Source organism: Montipora capricornis, chromosome 10 (assembly GCF_036669925.1).
Source record: "Montipora capricornis isolate CH-2021 chromosome 10, ASM3666992v2, whole genome shotgun sequence".
NCBI classification, from domain to species: Eukaryota; Metazoa; Cnidaria; class Anthozoa; order Scleractinia; family Acroporidae; genus Montipora; species Montipora capricornis.
Genome location: NC_090892.1, coordinates 1,299,690 through 1,320,958, shown reverse-complemented (window position 1 = coordinate 1,320,958; position 21,269 = coordinate 1,299,690). Strand labels below are relative to the sequence as shown.

The 21,269-nt window shown below is 40.0% G+C and overlaps 1 protein-coding gene and 2 pseudogenes across 1 annotated transcript in view; all 3 read left to right on the top strand.

The window, feature by feature from the left end:
- The first annotated feature begins 282 nt into the window (after positions 1-282).
- LOC138018574 (cytochrome P450 1A1-like) lies at positions 283-4,004 on the top strand (annotated as a pseudogene).
- A 3,819-nt stretch (positions 4,005-7,823) lies between these two features.
- LOC138018573 (cytochrome P450 1A1-like) lies at positions 7,824-11,482 on the top strand (annotated as a pseudogene).
- Positions 11,483-16,881: 5,399 nt separating this feature from the next.
- Positions 16,882-21,269, top strand: part of LOC138022044 (cytochrome P450 1A1-like) — a 4,658-nt gene continuing 270 nt past the window's right edge. The window contains exons 1-2 of the mRNA XM_068869065.1: positions 16,882-17,230; positions 18,024-21,269. The exon at positions 18,024-21,269 is cut by the window's right edge and continues 270 nt beyond it. Coding sequence (XP_068725166.1) covers positions 16,912-17,230; positions 18,024-19,420 — 1,716 coding nt within the window. The 5' untranslated portion in view covers positions 16,882-16,911 and the 3' untranslated portion in view covers positions 19,421-21,269. The remainder of the gene's footprint in view (positions 17,231-18,023) is intronic.

Genomic DNA, 21,269 nt, shown 5'->3' with positions numbered 1-21,269 from the left:
AACTTAAAATGAAATCAACTTATAAGCTTTTCAAGATACATGCTTTTAGGCCGATAACAATTCAGAGACAAAGCATGCCTCGTTGAAAACGCTGACTAATAAGTAACTACGTTCTACGTATCGCTTTATTGACAGAATAGCGTGATTGTCGCCGATTAACAGATCAAATCTCAATGAAGTGTAAACAATTTCATACCTTGTCTGTTCCCGCTAAAAACTACCCAGTTGAACCTTGGACACTGCTCGGAGAGGAGTGCGCTGTAACAAGGAAATTGAGTAAAAATGGCATTCGTAGCGAAGTTTCTGTTTGGAATTGAAGAATTTCCATCTGTTGGCCAAATTGTATTCCTCTGCTGTCTAATGTGCGTTTTACTTTTTCGAAAAGAGATATGGGAGCATTCCGCCTCACATCTGCCTCCGGGACCTTGGGGGTTACCAGTCATAGGTGAGGTGTTTTCCTTGCGTTCAGTTGCTGTGTCACTGTAATTCATTCACTGCATGGTCTTAATGAACGTTCAGTAATGTAAAAGCCTTCTTCACACGGTCCAAAGATTAATCTCTACACTTTCTGGTCCAAGCTCATTAATCTTTACTGAATGATCAAATCGTCCATACAAAGCGTCGAGAAATGCAGTAGGCATGGCGTTAACTTGAATTCGGAGATTTGTGCGTGTGTTTACTTATGCAGTATGAGCAATATTTCTCTAGTTCGTGGAGTAAATTAAACTAAAATATATCTTTTTGGTTTACCTAAGTGTAACTCGTTGACGTTTTATAAAGTTAGCAAATTTTCCAAAAGATTGTAATTGACAAACAAAAAACTTCAATAAGTTTATTATTGATGCCAGTCCTAGATGTATAATTTGTTTTTCACTTTTTCTAAAGTTAATAATTTCGTCACATAGAAAGACTTTTTATTTAATAAGGGTGGGCAGAATAACTGTATGATTATTTAATATTTGCACATCCGTGATTACCTCTTGCATGTCACCGGCCTAAGACCAGAGAGGCGTATCGCGTGTTCTCGACCGAGCATCTGCCATGGTGACCGCAAAAGTTGTTTATCTTAGCATTTCAAATTCACTACTTCTGATGGATACAATAACTCAAGTTCACTGACGCAAGATTTATGAAAGTGTTAAGCGTCCCGGTCTTATTATCATGACATACTATGATTTATCTTATTTCCACTGCCTTTGTGCTGCGAACACTTGCATGATAAGTTTTTAAACTAAACAAAACCTTGAGAAAGGAAATGACTCTCATCCTTTGGCTAGCATTTATGCTCAATACCAAATGCTCGCTGATACATCAAGTTAACCAGGGATTAATCAGCTCCTTGAGTCTATTAGATCAGCAAGTACTCTTGATCGGCCTCTTCGGTTTAACGAAGGGGCTACGCGCTATTGCTCATTTCTACCGCAAAAACAGTGACCTCTGCAGTTAATTCTGTTCCGTTACTCGAAAAGTCTTGATATTAAGTTTTTATTTATAGCAGTAGCGAAAAAAGTTAGGGCCGAAGGCTGACTTGAATCGAATTCAATCATGGAATGAATGCACAACTTTTTTAAGGGAAACATATATAACTGTTTCAGTGTACTAGCCATCCGTAAAAAAAAGATCCAGCCAAGTACTATCAGAATGACGGAAGCCACCCAGCTCGCAATCAGGAGGACAGTTTTCCCATGCGAACCTTGACAGTAGAAGCGCTTGTTAATGATAATAACATGGACATTGCCGCCTGATTTCACTTTGTTCCCACATCTGTTTCGCCTGTCTTCACATTTCTTCGTGTTTGTAAACCTTTTGCTTATTCCCAGTTCCTTACAAATCCAAATAACACTGACGTAATATATACCGTGAAAAATTTGTTTAGGCGCTCCGGCGGAAGACGGCGCTCGCTTCTTTTGGTTTTCTTTTCCAACCTCAGAGACAACGGAAAACATCGTGCTTGGCTATGCGAAAAGGTTGCTGTGCATTAGTAAAAACTCGCATAAGAGCTGAGTTTGTTGATAGTTTGTGGCTTATTAAGGGTCAGGCATGCTCGAAGCTAAAGATGTGCTTTGCCAAGCTGAAGAATGAAGAGGACTTTTAATCGTTTAAAATACTCGCAACTGCCGCTTCGGTGCCGATCAGATTTTGCTTTCGGCAACTATTGATAAACATGATTTGAGTTAACTGTGTTTCGATTTCCTCACTTCTGATTTAATTGACAAGAGACAAACGGTAGTTAATTGAAAAGCAAATATTCATTAAATGTTCACTGCTAATTGACTCTATAAATACATGTTCTTTGGCAAACAAAGGTTCAGTCAACTTCTTTCACGCAAGCTATAGTATTCTTAGAAATCGTATTTCTCTCTCAATTCACTAAGCTTCTTGATTTATGAGAGTCAAAATTTCTGGGAAGATGACAAAACAAAGCAATTGCCCCCAAATAAATTATGTAGAAGTTGAAGAGTGATGCTACATCCCTAATAACCTGACTTTTAACCTAATATTCGTCCTCTTTGTGCATTATATTTGTACAATTTTTTGTATTTGTTTTTTAATCTCGCTATCATCTCATTATTAGTTTTCCTTTATCCAAAACAGGTGCAAGCTTTCGCATAGGAAAGAACCCACATCTTGACTTCACCCAAATGGCAAAAGAATATGGCGACGTATTCAGCTTAATGCTTGGGAATCGTTTGGTTGTGGTGATAAATGGAGAACAAGCCATCCGAGAAACCATTATAAAGCGTTCTATTGCCTTTGCTGGGAGGCCAAAGCTCCACACATTTAATTTGGCCAATCCTGAAGGAAGTAGTCTTTCCTTTGGTGACTACTCGCCCCGATGGAATCTAACGCGCAAGATCAGTGTCGGTGCCATTCACAACTTTGTCAAGAACGAAGACACCTTAGAAGAGAAACTGTTGCATGAATCAAAGCGCTTGGTTCACTGCTTCAAGAAGCAGAAGGGAAAGGCCGTTGATGCTCTGATAACTCTGAAGTGTGCCACAGCTAACATCATTCTCAATGCGCTATTCGGAGTGGAGCGTTCATACGATGATGAAGGTCTCCTTAAAATTCTCCACCTTGCAGAGAATCACCGAAAAGCGGTGCATGGCAATGGCCACGTTGATTTCCTACCACTGCTCAAGTACCTTCCAAACAAGGCGCTCAAAAATCTCGTACTGACAATGAAGGTAGTATTACAAGAAGTGTTTTAGATGTATGAAAAGAACAAAGAAACTTATCAGGACGGACAAGTCCGTAACATAGCGGATAGCTTTATCAATGTCGTCGAAAAGGAAAGCCAAAACCAAGACGAGAACCTAAGAGATGAGAAAGAAAGTCCAAGCATGACTGCACCGCTTAAGGAAGATCAGATAGTTTCCGTGCTGGGCGACCTGTTTGGTGCGGGATTTGAAACCTCATCCACCGAACTCTATTGGAGTCTGGCCTACCTGATCACATATCCAAACATTCAATGCGATCTTCAAGAAGAACTGGATCGCGTTATTGGCAAAGAACGCCTGCCAACCCTGCAGGACATACCATCACTTCCTCTTCTTCAAGCGGCAGTCTACGAGCTACTGAGGGTAAGCTGCATCGTGCCCCTTGCAGTACCACGAACCACCACGTCCGAGATACGCATACGGGATTTCATAATCTTAAAAGACACCATGGTCTTCGTCAACCTGTGGTCAGTGCACCACGACGCTCAAGCGTGGAAAGATCCACATGTTTTTAACCCCAGACGTTTCTTGGATAGTCAAGGTCACCTCATCGACCCCAAGCTGCTCGGTGGCTTCCTTCCATTTTCGGGAGGCCGCCGCAAGTGCCCTGGTGAAGCTCTGGCAAAGAAAATAGTTTGCGTTTTCCTAGCGGTGCTACTTCATAGCTTTCGATTTACACAGGTTGGTTTGCCGACCGAATATCAAGGAATTGATCTTCAGGGAGAATACGGCCTCATTTTGTCACCGAAGAAGTTCTTTGTGAGCTTAGAATTACGGAATTAATGACATTGCAGCGATCATCGCAATACCGTTACAACCAGCTTGTCGTGTTTCAAATTTAAGCTTAAATAGCTGTTTTTATTACCATGGATATGTTGCTGATAAAATCCGTTCTCAGGTTGAATCCGTTTTTACCTAGATTTAATTGCTGATCCTCATTTTACCTACAATAGATTGAATAGGCACTCAGATGAATTGAAGAAACATTTTTTGGAGCCTAAATTACCCCTAGACAAAAATTGTAGGGTCAGCTTAGGGTTAGTTTTGGGTATTATTATACATGGATTTCAATTGACTTATTACATAGAAAAGTAAATAATGAAAAGAAATGAGTTGTATTGTAAAGGTAAAGACACAGGAATAAAGATCTGGAGGGTCCGTGTTCGATCGGACTACATTGTGCAAGTGCATTGTACAGTTCAAGTTCGTTCCCTTACTATGTTGTAATAGCGAGTTTAAGAAGTGACGACGGCTACGGCTACGAAAACGCAACAAAACAACAGTGTGATTTAATTGGTTAAAAGAGGTGAAAGAATCGTGCTGCACGTGCGGCAAGTATTTTATTGCTGCACTCTGCATAACAACAACGCCGTGAAATTTGAGGTTTTAATGGCAACGTGAGAGTACAAATGCGAATCTTTCATTCAGTCTATATTTTTACTCTGAAACCGCTCGTATAAATTCAATTTTAGGATATTTCGCCCACATTGTACAAAGTGAACGAGATGAAATAACCGCGAAAGACTTAGTACCCCATTATCTCTTGGTACTGTGCAAAGTTACATTTTAAAGACACGTTTCCTGCCGGGTCTCCGTACTGAGGAGCGCTTTTTGGCGATCGAGAAAATTTCATCGGTCACTTGAATCATCACCTTATGAATAAATTGACATTAATACCTCTTCTGGTGATTACAGTTTTCTTTTCACGCGCTTATGTATTTTTAATAAAGACTGTTACTGAAACGAATTAGACTTGTAACAATTATGGAGGGACAGGAAAAACCTAAGGGCGCTTTCCTTTTGTCAGACCTGGCCAGCCAGACCGGTCAGTTTGCATAGAAAATGCAACAATTTGAAGGAACATTTGCATGATAATCCCTCGTTTTCTTCCGGAGGAGTGTATATCATCCTCGCAGAGGGTTAATTTGAAGACGTTTTAGAGTTAGTCCTTCCAAATGCCTGGTCTTGCCGGTCAGTTGTGTCAAATGGAAATCGCCCTAAGATTGCACGATTACGTGTTATTTCTTGCGGCTTTAGGCCTGTAGGTAAGAAATAAAAATAAATGTTAATGCTAAACAATTTAAATCTAATAAGTATGATGTAAACTGCACTGAATCGTTCATCAATGCTCACAAATCTAGAATGGATTCTTATCATGGGCCAAAAGTCCTAGAAAAAGCGAATCTTTGGTTTGAAACTTGGTTTATATAATTAAATTACTTTGACTACCAAATCTACTTATTTTTTTCGTTTGGTAAAAAATAGGGGTCATAATGTTAATGTCTCCTTTCAATCAAATAGGCCAGTATATGGTCCTACATGCAAACCACACATTTAGGAAAAGAGTAGGAAAAGAGATGACATTCTTGCAATAGTTTGTTTAATTAGATCAAACCTTAAGTAGACGTCTGTCGACAAATTTCATTTATTGCCAATTAAAATTCACTATATAGACTTTGAAACCAGTGTACTGTGTCTTGGGGTCAGGGAACTGGACTTCAGAATGCAACATCTTATTTCTCATACGCACTTAATAACAAGTCGAACTCAGAGAGAGAAAGAGCAAGACATCAGTCACAAAAAAACTTTTTACCGTCTCACCGGTGTCAATGTTTGTTAATTGTTCTGAGATCATTTTCAGGATTTGCCTTACAACGCGCTAAATTTCGGTTGGCAATTTCGTTTTTTCCTAGCGATGAGGAAGGATGACACGGACGCAAACTTCTCAAAGGTAAATCACTGAGTTTTTTGTTATTTTCTCTTTTTTTTTTTTGTGGAGGCGACTGACGAACTTTCATAAGCCGCTTGATCATTGTTACAGTTGTAAGTGGTTGTGTGCGAGAAATAGCGTGCCATCTATATGTTCTGGACATATAGGAAAAAAGGCTGCGCACGCCCGAAAATTAATACAGAGCGTTTTATGAAAACGTTTGTTAAGAGGGTGATTTTTAAGCTGCATTTACTGTAATGATATAATATTTTTAAACAATTTTATATAATTATTGTGACATAAGATATGTAGTTTTATCTTGTGATGAAATAAAGACTCTTATTATTATTATTATTATTATTATTATTATACATAGTAAAAAAAATCTGCCAATCATCGGAAAAAGAGCCATGAATAACTGAATTAAGAGAGAGTAGTGACAACTGTTGTTATCAAAAGCTCATCAGCTCCTGTTGTTGTGACAACCAGCTGTGGAATAGCTCATTCCGGAGTTAAAATTGAAATTCCACTAAAAAGTAAGATACTTTGCAAAGTGAAGGCGATGAAGTTATTTCTTTTTAGAGTGTTTGTGTTTATTCGTGTTTGCAGTTTGTTATGACAAAATATGATCCCGGCTGGCAATACAGTGGTTGAGATGAGACTTTTTTTTGCGATGTAAAGACCAATGAAATATGTCAACGGCATTGTTCTATGAAAATGCGATACGTTTTCTCAGCGGTAGGATATTCCCGCAAATCTCTGTTTAAAAAAACGTCACTAACCCGTTCACAAAACGTTCGCCCGATTTGTTTCTTAGCCTGCCCAAAAAGGAAATTGAATACTCCGTCACTGATCATCAACCCCTACGAGTTAAGAGAATTCTTCTTAACCTGCTTAACCTGCTCCTGATGTTTTCCTAATTTTTCAGGTATTTAACAACCAGCTGCGCGCCAGCCGAATTCTGCATGGAGTTGCCATCGCTGATTTTAGCAGATGTGAACTATGGCTTTTACTACTAAAAGTAGGCACCTAAAATGATACTTAAAAAACGAGAATGCTCTCTTTTTTATGGTGACCCCGGTATCATCTAATTAATGTATTCGGCCCTAGGGATAAAAATCCGCCGACACTCCTAAAATAATCTCTTTAGCGGGTACTGATGGCCGGAAATGGGCTTATAATTTTAATGCGGTGTGTCGCAAATAACAGCAACCTCAAAAACTATTTTTTAAAAAACAGGAATTGTCTGAGCAGACTTTTACACAGATTTTCATGATTTTGTTCACGGGTTTAGATTCCGAGTTTTTGCAAATCGCCTAAATTATTTCCTGAAATGAAAGTTGATATTAATCCAGCGAAAAACAATGTTTAATCGTACGGGATGCATGTCGTGAGCTGTGAACTTACAAATTTTTTTGGTCAGGTTTCTATATATTTTCAGTTTTATTTTACGAGGTTATATTTGCGTGAAGTTATGAAGAAGATCTCAATACGAGGTCCTAAATAGCAGTCGACTGGATTTATCTCACTCGTTGAAGTAACTGAGCAATGCAGCTAATAAGACTAAAAATTGCGATTAACAGTGTTTCTAAGCGATACAATTGCAACTTAAACTTAAATGAAATCAACTTATACGCTTTTCAAGATACACGCTTTTAGGCTGATAACAATTCAGAGACAAAGCATGCCTCGTTGAAAACGCTGACTAATAAGTAACTACGTTCTACGTATCGCTTTATTGACAGAATAGCGTGATTGTCGCCGATTAACAGATCAAATCTCAATGAAGTGTAAACAATTTCATACCTTTTCTGTTCCCGCTAAAAACTACCCAGTTGAACCTTGGACACTACTCGGAGAGGAGTGCGCTGTAACAAGGAAATTGAGTAAAAATGGCATTGGTAGCGATGTTTCTGTTTGGAATTGAAGAATTTCCATCTGTTGGCCAAATTGTATTCCTCTGCTGTCTAATGTGCGTTTTACTTTTTCGAAAAGAGATATGGGAGCATTCCGCCTCACATCTGCCTCCGGGACCTTGGGGGTTACCAGTCATAGGTGAGGTGTTTTCCTTGCGTTCAGTTGCTGTGTCACTGTAATTCATTCACTGCATGGTCTTAATGAACGTTCAATAATGTAAAAGCCTTCTTCACACGATCCAAAGATTAATCTCTACTCTTTCTGGTCCAAAGTCATTAATCTTTACTGAATCAAATCGTTCATACAAAGTGTCGAGAAATGCAGTAGGCATGGCGTTAACTTGAATTCGAAGATTTGTGCGTGTGTTTATGCAGTATAAGCAATATTTCTCTAGTTCGTGGAGTAAATTAAACTAAAAATATATCTTTTTGGTTTACCTAAGTGTAACTCGTTGACGTTTTATAAAGTTAGCAAAATTTTCCAAAAGATTGTAATTGACAAACAAAAAACTTCAATAAGTTCATTATTGATGCCAGTCCTAGATGTATAATTTGTTTTTCACCTTTTCTAAAGTTAATAATTTCGTCACATAAAAAGACTTTTTATTTAATAAGGGTGGGTAGAATAGCGGCATGATTATTCAATATTTGCACAACCGTGATTACCTCTTGCATGTCACCGGCCTAAGACCAGAGAGGCGTATCGCGTGTTCTCGGCCGAGAATCTGCCATGGTGACCGCAAAAGTTGTTTATCTTAGCATTTCAAATTTACTACTTCTGATGGATACAATAACCTCAAGTTCACTGACGCAAGATTCATGAAAGTGTGAAGCGTTCCGGTCTTATTATCATGATATACTATGATTTATCTTATTTCCAGTGCCTTTGTGGTGCGAACACTTGCATGATAACAAACAGCCGTAAACCACTTTAACTTTAAGTTTTTAAACTAAACAAAACCTTGAGAAGGGAAATGACTCTCATCCTTTGGCTAGCATTTATGCTCAATACCAATTGCCCGCTGATACATCAAGTTAACCAGGGATTAATCAGCTCCTTGAGTCTATTAGATCAGCAAGTACTCTTGATCGGCCTCTTCGGTTTAACGAAGGGGCTACGCGCTATTGCTCATTTCTACCGCAAAAACAGTGACCTCTGCAGTTAGTTCTTTTCCGTTACTCGAAAAGTCTTGATAATAAGTTTTTATTTATAGCAGTAGAGAAAAAAAGTTAGGGCGGAAGGCTGACTTGAGTCGAATTCAATCATGGAATGAATGCACAACTTTTTTAAGGGAAATATATATAACTGTTTCAGTGTACTAGCCATCCGTAAAAGAAAGATCCAGCCAAGTACGATCAGAATGGCGGAAGCCACCCAGCTCGCAATCAGGAGGACAGTTTTCCCATGCGAATCTTGACAGTAGAAGCGCTTGTTAATGATAATAACATGGACCTTGCCGCCTGATTTCACTTTATTCCCACATGTGTTTCACCTGTCTTCACATTCCTTCGTGCTTGTAAACCTTTTCCTTATTCCCAATTCCTTACAAATCCAAATAACACTGACGTAATATATACCGTGAAAAATTGTATAGCGGCTCTCCGGCGGAATACGGCGCTCGCTTCTTTTGGTTTTCTTTTCCAACCTCAGAGACAACGGAAAGCATCGTGCTTGGCTATGCGATAAGGTTGCTGTGCTTTAGTAAAAAATCGCATAAGACTGAGTTTGTCGATAGTTTGTGGCTTATTAAGGGTCAGGCATGCTCGAAGCTAAAGATGTGCTTTGCCAAGCTGAAGAATGAAGAGGACTTTTAATCGTTTAAAATACTCGCAACTGCCTTCGGTGCTGATCAGATTTTGCTTTCGGCAACTATTGATAAACATGATTTGAGTTGAATGTGTTTCGATTTCCTCACTTCTGATTTAATTGACAAGAGACAAACGGTAGTTAATTGAAAAGCAAATATTCATTAAATGTTCACTGCGAATTGACTATATAAATACATGTTCTTTGTCAAACAAAGCTTCAGTCAACTTCTTTCACGCAAGCTATAGCATTCTTAGAAATCGTATTTCTCTCTCAATTTACTAAGCTGCTACATCCCTAATAACCTGTCTTTTAACCTAATATTCGTCCTCTTTGTGCACTATATTTGTACAATTTCTTGTATTTGTTTTTTTAATCTCGCTATCATCTCATTATTAGTTTTCCTTTATCCAAAACAGGAGCAAGCTTTCGCATAGGAAAGAACCCACATCTTGACTTCACCAAAATGGCAAAAGAATATGGCGACGTATTCAGCTTGATTCTTGGGAATCGTTTGGTTGTGGTGATAAATGGAGTACAAGCCATCCGAGAAACCATTATAAAGCGTTTTATTGCCTTTGCTGGGAGGCCAAAGCTCCACACATTTAATTTGGCCAATCCTGAAGGAAGTAGTCTTTCCTTTGGTGACTACTCGCCCCGATGGAATCTAACGCGCAAGATCAGTGTCGGTGCCATTCACAACTTTGTCAAGAACGTAGACACCTCAGAGGAGAAACTGTTGCATGAATCAAAGCGCTTGGTTCACTGCTTCAAGAAGCAGAAGGGAAAGGCCGTTGATGCTCTGATAACTCTGAAGTGTGCCACAGCTAACATCATTCTCAATGCGCTATTCGGAGTGGAACGTTCATACGATGATGAAGGTCTCCTTAAAATTCTCCACCTTGCAGAGAATCACCGAAAAGCGGTGCATGGCAATGGCCACGTTGATTTCCTACCACTGCTCAAGTACCTTCCAAACAAGGCGCTCAAAAATCTCGTACTGACAATGAAGGTAGTATTACAAGAAGTGTTTTAGATGTATGAAAAGAACAAAGAAACGTATCAGGACGGACAAGTCCGTAATATAGCAGATAGCTTTATCAATGTCGTCGAAAAGGAAAGCCAAAACCAAGACCAGAACCTACGAGATGAGAAAGAAAGTCCAAGCATGACTGCACTGCTTAAGGATGATCAGATAGTTTCCGTGCTGGGCGACCTGTTTGGTGCGGGATTTGAAACCTCATCCACCGAACTCTATTGGAGTCTGGCCTACCTGATCACATATCCAAACATTCAACGCGATCTTCAAGAAGAACTGGATCGCGTTATTGGCAAAGAACGCCTGCCAACCCTGCAGGACATACCATCACTTCCTCTTCTTCAAGCGGCAGTCTACGAGCTACTGAGGGTAAGCTGCATCGTGCCCCTTGCAGTACCACGAACCACCACGTCCGAGATACGCATACGGGATTTCATAATCTTAAAAGACACCATGGTCTTCGTCAACCTGTGGTCAGTGCACCACGACGCTCAAGCGTGGAAAGATCCACATGTTTTTAACCCCAGGCGTTTCTTGGATAGTCAAGGTCACCTCATCGACCCCAAGCTGCTCGGTGGCTTTCTTCCATTTTCGGGAGGACGCCGCAAGTGCCCTGGTGAAGCTCTGGCAAAGAAAATAGTTTGCGTTTTCCTAGCCGTGCTACTTCATAGCTTTCGATTTACACAGGTTGGTTTGCCGACCGAATATCAAGGAATTGATATTCAGGGAGAATACGGCCTCATTTTGTCACCGAAGAAGTTCTATGTGAGCTTAGAATTACGGAATTAATGACATTGCAGCGATCATCGCAATACCGTTACAGCCAGCTTGTCGTGTTTCAAATTTAAGTTATGTAGAAAATAGCTGTTGTCGTTACCATGGAAAATTTATATGCTGCCGGTTAAATCCGTTCTCTGGTTGAATCCCTTTTTACCTAGCCTGAATTGCTGATCCTCACTTTATCTAGGTTGAAAAGGCACTCAGATGAATTGAAAACTAATAATCTGGAGGGTCCGAATTCCAGTACCGGCAAGTGCATTGTTTCAGTTCAATTTGTTGAAATGTTAGACTGAATGGATAGCTCACCGAATATAGAAATCGATAGGCCGATAATTATGAAACATTAAAAAGACTGTGTTGAGATGCGTAAGACAGACCTTGAGGAAAGGTCCGTCGTTTTTTTTTTTTTTTGGGGGGGGGGGGGGGAGTTGATATAGCTGCATTTAACTACGTAGAGTGAGTATTCAATTTAACCTACAGCTACAGATCGTAACGGATTTAACCTGAGACCGGTTCTGACCGACAACAAATATATCTTACGGTACTTTTTCTGTCCTGGAAATTGCACCTTTTAGCAGGACTAAACAATGGTTTCCCGCTAATTTCAGTTTCTGAATGAGACGACTATTCCAAAATTGAGCGTAACGAGAGGTATAAGATTATCACGCCCAAGCTGGTCACGACAAGCTGCAATCTTCAACTCTTTGCTTTAAACCGTTGAAACACCATCCTTCAAAAGGCTAAGATAATTAATAATTTAGCCGGCAAGTTTGCCGATGGTATCAGTTTTGTTATGCAGAAGACAACTCATTTGCCTCGGGCAATTGCACGTTCTCGTAAAGGCAAACTAAACAGTCAAGTCTTTCTTTCCATTGAGTGGTGTATTTCAGTCAATTCTGCAGTAAATTGTGCGTTATAGTACGTCGCAAACAAATAGGTACTACTAATTTTATCTCTTTTGCTCAACGGATCATCAATGTTTTGCTGGTTTTTTATTTATAACTCAATATTGAAATCAATCATTTTGTTCCTTGTATTTGTGTTTTGACATTGTTCCCATTTATTTTGATCTGCTCAATAAAGCTGAGAAGAATAAAGAGTTTCGCCTTACATTCCTGGCGGTCTCTCAATTGAGTAACAAGTCGTCTTCTACGACGTATCCGAGATATTTCTAAATCTTCGAGACATTATTTATTTCGGCTTTCTTTACATCGATGGGATCTGTTCTGTCATCATTTGTGTGATCAAAAAATGCACAATGAACCTAGAACTTCTTCTCCAGCAAATAAGCTTCAGTATAGAGGCAATCTGTCGGTTAAAAAGACCTAAATAAAAAGCCTAAGAGTCTTTTTGGTCATTGCTGCACAGAAATCATTTTGTATGACCTCTACACACTCACTTTTCGTTGAAATGCAAATCACTTTCTGCGCGCTACGTCATCCAACTGGACTTACCCCATTCTCACCAACAAGACATGTTTAATTAACCTGGGTTTAACAAAATGAAAATAAGTCAGAAAAATGTTGACTGGCTTTTACATGAGAGTCAGGTCAGTTTCAATTCATGTTTTGATTTGTGCTAAATGCGTAGTCGACAAAAATCAGTATACATTATTTAAAAAGAAAACACTTTGAAACCGTGGTTAACTAAATATCTTCAAAACATGTTTAAAGTTTGGTGTGAACGGGGAGGCATCATTGATGGTTTTCAATCACGTGATGAGACAGCCAAGTTGGTGCACAAAACAATAGCAAATTATGGCTCATGCTTTGCATTACAATAGAATCAAATTCCCAAAACAATTTTTTCTCTATTGTTCTGTGCACCAACATGGCTGCTGTGACGTCAGGTAAAAACCATCTATTGTCGCCGTCATAAACTTTAAAAAGGCTGAAAAGTGTTAAGATTTTAGAGTTCAAATATTTCAAATTAAGGGTCTGTAATAAAGGGCTAAAGCATGATCAATAAATGTTAAGTGAGTTACTTTTGCGATCAACAACATTCTTCCGTGGTTGACTGATTGATATTTCAATTGCGTGTACAAAACAAGAATGACACCCTTACATTAACAAATTGTCTGGCACGGTTTGTTCCAAAACTGTTCGCTAGACTGAGAAGATTCAAGGCGATGAAGACTGTTGCGCATGCAGACAGGAGGAAACTGTTTCGTTCTTGTTGCTTTGATGATAACGCATTGTAAGCCAATCAACCATTTAATTTGTATCTTAAATTTAACTTGTAAACAGACAAAATGATTAACTTGATAATGGCCAAGAGGAAATGGTCAACGCAGAGGCAAGTGGTTTGCTTGCAGACGTCATTTCACTTTTTCCTTTTTAACCTTGAACTCAAAACCGCAAAACGAGGAACGGGAAAGAAAACAGATTCTCGTATTTTGTACGCCACGTTAACTGATAAATATCTTGGTGCATTCGGAATTCCTTAGTTAGCTTTTAAGAAGAGATACTCTTCTTTTTATGTTCCCTTGTGGAAATATAAAGCAATTGCTTGATTTCGAAGCCTAGCATAAGAGCGTGCCCTTTGCGTGTCTCGAGCGTACACACAGGGTGAATTACTTTGGATTGTTTGCAATTGTCGTGCTTTCAGCCGGCAAACTACATGCGTTGATGTGAAAAAGCAGCTTTATTAATTGTTATTTTTTTGTTTTCATAAGCATAAGGTCAGACCAAAATGAACAAATCGGAAAATACTACCGGTAACGTGTTCGAAACGAAAACACGTAACACCTGTTTTCGATAAATTATTGTTCTCACTGTCTAACAGATTAAAAATATCGAGTAAAAAATTAGACACGTCTCTTTAACTGAGACTCTGAAACAATAAGAGCGAATTTTAACTTGCAACAATTAACACGGTACCAGTAGTTTTAGAGGCCTCTGAAAAGTATGGACTTTTGATATTCGGAACTACACATCGGCCTGCTTGTTTATCAAAAGCAAACTTTTGAACATGGCGAGCCAGGTGTCTGTAGTTTATTTGAAACAAGCTGTTAAACCTCTTACTTGAAATAAGGACATCTTGTGCCACTTGGCTGAGCTGTTGTTCGCCGTTCCGTGTCAAGTCGCTCGTGATTGGATCCCGTGATTCAATTTGGCGCATGGCTACCATATACTGAGTGGCCCGGCCTCTTAGTTCCAGTGCAGTGTAAATGAAAGACAAAACGACTGATATTGGAAATCTTTCTGATCAAAATGTTCTACTTTCTTCAAAGGAAAACAAAAATGCAAATTTAAACAGATTTAGCTCAATTAGTCAAATTAGGATGCAAAGCTCCAACAACACCACTTCACTTTGTTTTAGCTCGCGTCCACAGTTATCAAGCCTAAAAACGGACTCTTTAAACTCAGGATGGTAGGCTTTTACTTATTGTAGCGTATTTTTAAAGTTATTACAGAATCTCAAGACAGGCATACTTTCGGTCTTCTCTACACCATGCAAGAGCACTCTACACATGATGTGTGCCTCGTTTATCAGAGACTTCAAGTCACTGCGCTGAAACGGTGAGAATGTAGCCACGTCCTTACCTAGCCAATATGGACTTTCAGGACTTTAAGATCTACCCCGGTGACGCAGACCATAGACGTCTTTCGCGATTATTCATCTACAATCACTGGCAAAACTAGCTGAGATGATAACGCCAGGGTGGGCCTGAAAAGCTCTCAGACGTCAGAAACTAAGCATAATAACTGTCAAATTTTCAAATAAAGCTTCAAAATACAAGTCCCCCCCTCCCCCCAATTAATGTTGAAATACACAAGGAAATGACTGTTCACTGTTGGCAACATTGTTTGGGAGGAGTTAATGTTGAAATTAATTAATGTTGAAATACACAAGGAAATGACTGTTCACTGTTGGCAACATTGTTTGGGAGGAGGGGGGGGGGGGCAATTATTCAAACTCAGTAAGAAAACCAACTTCAAAGGGTGTGTCGGAGATTGCGTTAAGCCTTCTTAAAACATGCGTGTATCTGTGTGTATGACCTAATATATTTGTTAACGTCTGGCTTGCTATTGTTAAAGAGGCTCTGAAAGGGGTTTTTGACCTGTTTGCAGAATGCAGAATGTAGAAAGAACAGACGTCTCTTAATTAAGTTGCCCTACCCTGCCAGCCCATCCCCCCCCCCCCACCCCCCCCCCCTTCCCCCACTCCCACGAAACAAAAAAATTAAAAATGTCGTTTGTTCACTTTTACTTTAGTAGCCGACCGTGCAGGAGGTCAGAACCCCCCACCGAATCGGCAACACTAACTCCCCTAACTCACGGCCTTTAAGCTAAAGGGGAAACAACCTCGTCCCCAGGGCGCTTCACCCAAAGCCAGGGAAAAGCGCCCTGGGGACGAGGTTGAAGGGGACAACGTTCTGCCTGTATGGGGCGCCAAATGTAAAAATATTATTTAAGTACTTTTTCCCTATTTTTTGTGTTATTTATCAAATATCACAAAAGTTATCTTGTAATTTATAAATAACAAATTCAAGTACCTTTGCGAATTATAACTCGCAATATTGCCAAAATTGCGATTTATAAATCGCAAGATTGCCAACTTTGCGATTTATAACTCGAAAGATTACTAACCTTGCGATTTATAAAACACAAGATTATACACTTCTCGATTTATAAATCGCAAAGTAGCGAAGTGTGTAATCTTGCGATTTATAAATCGCAAAGTTGGCAATCTTGCGATTTATAAATCGCAAAGTTGGCAATCTTGCGATTTATAAATCGCAAAGTTGGCAATCTTGCGATTTATAAATCGCAAAGGTACTTGAATTTGTTATTTATAAATTACAAGATAACTTTTGTGATATTTGATAAATAACACAAAAAATAGGGAAAAAGTACTTAAATAATATTTTTACATTTGGCGCCCCATATGCCTGTGTGGTACATGTAACTCTTGCAAAATATTTGGACATTTCAGCTGCCTTCTCTACTACTGATAAGCTCCCTTAACAGTAGGCGCCTTATCGCACCCCTTGCAAGTAGAGGAAAATGTGTGAGATGTTATGAAGAGCCAGCAAACTTACTGTTCGAAAAGAGTGCGCAATGTAGTTTTCAGCGTTTTGGCCTGGCTTCTGTAGCTTCCGTAATTGGTAGTACGCTGCAGTTTAAAAAAAAAGCTAAATCTCCGTAATAGCATAAAATTACAAATTATTTATGAAAATCCCCGAGTGAAGTGGTTAATAAAAATACTCTACATCACCGCACTGAGACTGTAAATCGTTTCCTATTCTTTTATTTACTTCAAGGATGGAAATGGATTCCAGTTTAAAACATAGGAAGTTTCTTTCACTCATCTTCAAAAAATATCATTTTATTTCATATATTTCACCTGAATTTCAATATGAAGTGCTTTTCATGTGGGTAATTGTCACCGAAAGAATGATTTGTTTTCGGGTTTAGCCTTCGTGGGCCGGCATTATGACGTCACGTTTGATACTCAAACTTAATCACTTTCGAGTGTTTTTTCCGCAGAAAAAAATTATATTCGACCCTAATACCCTCACTTTCCGTATCTGCCACGAAACTCGAATCGGCTCTCTAGAGGATGAAAGTAAAAATTTAGCTTCTTTGGGTAGTCATTACACGGTGATCATGAATTTTTCCCTTGAAGATTTTTCTTTACCTGGAAAAAGTGTGTTTCTTTGTTGGCTTGTTTTATTGCTGTTCTGTGCAAGAGAAGTCTGGCAACATTCTTTCTCCAAGCTGCCTCCAGGACCTTGGGGCTTGCCTGTCATCGGTAATTATGAGTGCATTTTGCCAAATCTGTTTTAGCGAAGTATTGCTAGTGAACAACAAAGAAAGCTATTGTCTTCGACTATGTTATAGAAATGGTCAGTTCCATGTTTTGCGCTAACAGCGCAGGCTTGATTGGGGTCTTCAGTTGCAACTCTCAGGCAGAGTACAAATAGATAAAGGCCAGTTGAGTTTAGTTTATCAACTGAGCTGATATGGTAAACTGAATTCGAAAGATGACGTTTCAAGCGTTGGCCTCTCGTCACAGCGAATTCGAGAACAAAGTGCGCTAACAAGTACCTTCTTACCACGCATGCTATTTATCGAACCCTTTCAGCACAATCTCTGTTCCACTGTACCACGATTGATGATAAACAGAAGGAAGTTACGAGTCGTTCAGTGTTGTAACATGAGCTTAATGTTCATAAAACAAGAGAAGAAAACCAAGATAACATAACATAACAAATTCTTAATCGGGGTAACAATAGTTCCTAGTCCGGAATGTAATAGGTAGACACTCATGATCTGCGACCGTGTGAGATGCTAGTTTCTGACTGTAAGACAAAAATAAAGAATCTATTTAGATTGTTGACTGCTTCGTTCCACAATAGTACTTCACTGAATTGCCTTCAAGCTATAGTCTTAAATACACTTCAGTTAAACACATTACTGGCTCCGATGTAGGTCGCCACCCAACCTGAATATACCGGTAATCCAATTAACTTTCTAATCCTCGAACTTTTATACTAAGTACTTTTAACGTTAACTCTAATTAATTGAACTTTTTTCCGAAACAGGTGCCAGTTTTCGCATTGGAAATAACCCACATCTCGACTTCACCGGAATGGCAAAGGAGTATGGGGACGTGTTCAGTTTGATGCTCGGGAATCGTTTGGTTGTGGTGATAAACGGAGAGCAAGCCATCCAAGAAACAATTATCAAACATCCTACTACCTTTGCTGGGAGACCAAAACTCTACACCTTTGAATTGGCCAATCGTCTTGGTAACAGCCTTGTACTCACGGACTACTCGCCTCGATGGCGAATTTGCCGAAAGATCAGCGTTGCCGGAATCAAAGATTTTGTAAAGAACACCCATATCCTCGAAGAGAAACTGCTGCTCGAATCCCAGCGCTTAGTGCGGCACTTACAGCAACAGAAGGATGATCCAGTCGATGCTTTGATGTCTTTCAAGTGCGCCACAGCAAACGTCATCATGCATGCTTTGTTCGGAGTCCAGCGATCTTACGATGATGAAGGTCTACGAAAAATACTTGAGCTCACAGAAAACTTCGGAAAATCTGTGAATGGCAGCAGCCTAGTTGATTTCCTGCCACTGCTGAAATATTTTCCCAACAAGCAAGTCTTAAACCTTGTTGTCACTATAGATTCTTTGTTGGACGTCGTTTCCCAGATGTTCAAAAAGAACAAGGAATCCTATGTTGACAGTAGAGCTCGCAACATTGCAGACAGTTTCCTTAGAGTCGTGAAAAAAGAAACTGAGAAAGCTTCAGCCGAAGAAGACACCGTAAGTGTGAATCCAGTGTTTAGTGACGAAGACATTATTTCCGTGTTGGGAGATCTATTGGGTGCTGCTTTTGATACGTCTTCCACTACACTCTACTGGGGTCTGGCATACCTGACAAAACATCCCGACATCCAGCGCCAGCTTCATAACGAATTAGATCGCGTGATAGGACGAAGACGACTCCCAACCCTGCAAGACATACCATCACTTCCTCTTCTGCAAGCTACAGTCTTCGAACTCTTGAGGGTGACCAGTGTCGTCCCTCTTTCCATACCGCGTTCGACTACCGCCGAGACGAATGTTCGTGGGTTCAGCATCCCAAAAGACACTATGGTCTTTATCAATTTGTGGTCAGTTCATCGCAATCCCGACATCTGGAAAGACCCGAATATCTTTGAACCCAGACGGTTCCTGAACAGCCATGGTCAGCTGCTCGATCCCAGGTCTCTCGGGGGATTCATGCCATTCTCGGCCGGTCGGCGTCGGTGCCCTGGTGAAACTTTGGCCACGAGAGCAGTTTCCGTTTTCCTTGCAGTGCTTCTTCACAGTTTTCATTTTACGCAGGATGGTCTGCCGGCCAAGTATCAAGGAATTAATTTTCAGGGTCATAGTGGCCTAACGTTAGCGGCGGAGAAGTTCTATGTGAAAATTACTGAACGCTCTTAGCTAAGACTTGTCGGAAACTACTAACAAAATTGAAGTTAATCTAACAGCAAGTACGTTTTTAAACATCGAAAGAATAAATCACTTTCGTGAATTTTCATGGCAAGGTTTTGTAATTGTCTTTTTGGTCATCAAAACTTTTGGTAGTTAAAATCTAGAATTGATCACTGCTCTGATAAGTGACAAATTTTATCTAGTAGCGCTTGTAGAGTTGTTGGGAGTTGTGGCACCGTTAGACACTTGAATTGGGTATTGAAAAACCCGTACTTCAACTTGTTATGCATTTTGTCTCCACTCCTCAACAAAAAACAACACAGCATAGCTGAACCAAATAAGTTTATTTTGGGAGGGCCTGGCGAGAACCAACCCGAACACTATACAAGACTGAACATTTACCTAACAAACCCTTGAAAGGCAACCAAGGGTAAAGCTATCTTCACACGTACAAGTCACTTCATAGTACCAGTAGGGCTGGTAAGCCAAAACACTCAATATATGGCCTAATTCTACAAATAAGCAAACAGTCTTGGTACCAGTTAGGCTGGAGGACATCAGCTCCGCTATTATATTTGACTATAAGATAAACAGGCCATCCTGGCGTCCTACCCCAAATAAGCTCAGGTTAGAAGCTTTGTGCCAGTTAGGCTGGGGAACATCAACTCCGACATTAAATTAAACTATAATATAAACAGGCCATCTTGGCCTACATCCCCAGATAAGCTTTCCAGCTCTGTGCCAGTTAGGCTGCCAGTTAGGCGGGGGATCACCAACTCCTACGTACATTATAAATAAAATACAATATAGCTTAGAGTACAAATACAAGAATAAAACGGACAATAGACTGCAAAACAGTCGTATTTTTTGCGAACGCAAGAGACGCAGTAAATATTCCAACGAAAGGTCTGGAGCGAGTGTAGAAACGGCGAGGGAGAATGGGGGGCCTTCGAGGACAGTACTGTCGTCTTCAGCCTGTCAGCTAACCCCTGCACGGGACCGTTAGGCAGAGCGTCCTGATCAAAGTCCCAAAAGCCGGATTGGAAGATATCTAGAAGATACAAAAATAGGTGAGAAATACTGAGAAAAACCAATAGCAGAAATAATAGCAAACAGACAAGAGACGGGGAAAATGGCAGGAATAAACAAACATAAATGTAACGAATAAATAAACCCTTTATTGCATGGAAAGTATCACACCACGCGGTGGGACCAAACAATAGCCTACATGAAAACCAACAGGCAGCTCACGCAAAGCCGTATAAAAACCAAACTAGAGTAACATCTAATTACAAGAGTCACACTTTCCATAAGGCAAAGTGCAAAACCCCTCACGACATAAGGGGGGCCTAGGATGGCGAAAGTCGACTCGCAGAGCAACAACATCAAAATCAAGGGGTTTGGTGCCAAAAAGGGAATTACGGGCTTTCCCTTTGACAAATAATCCCTGGAACTTGGGTAAGTAGACCCAGTCAATGACGAATCTGCTCCAGTGCACACCATCTGTTGCGCAGACGTTTCAGAAGAACGACGACTTCCATAGCGGCAAAATTAGGGTACCTCTAGCAAGACACACTTCCATGTGTTTAAGAACTCTAACGATTAGGCAAACAGGTGGACAGAGCCAGTTATTGTCGTATCCCCAGTCCTGGGAAAAGGCGTCAACTGCCTCACAGCCGGGCTGAAAAAACCGGGAATTAAACCTTGGCAATTTGGAGTTGTAACTACAGGCGAACCTGTCGACGGTATGTGGACCCCAGTAATCATTAATACTTCGAAAAATAGAATCATTAATAGCATAATCGTCGAAATCAACAATCTTGCTGATGGAGTCGGCTCTGACATTAAGATCCCTAGG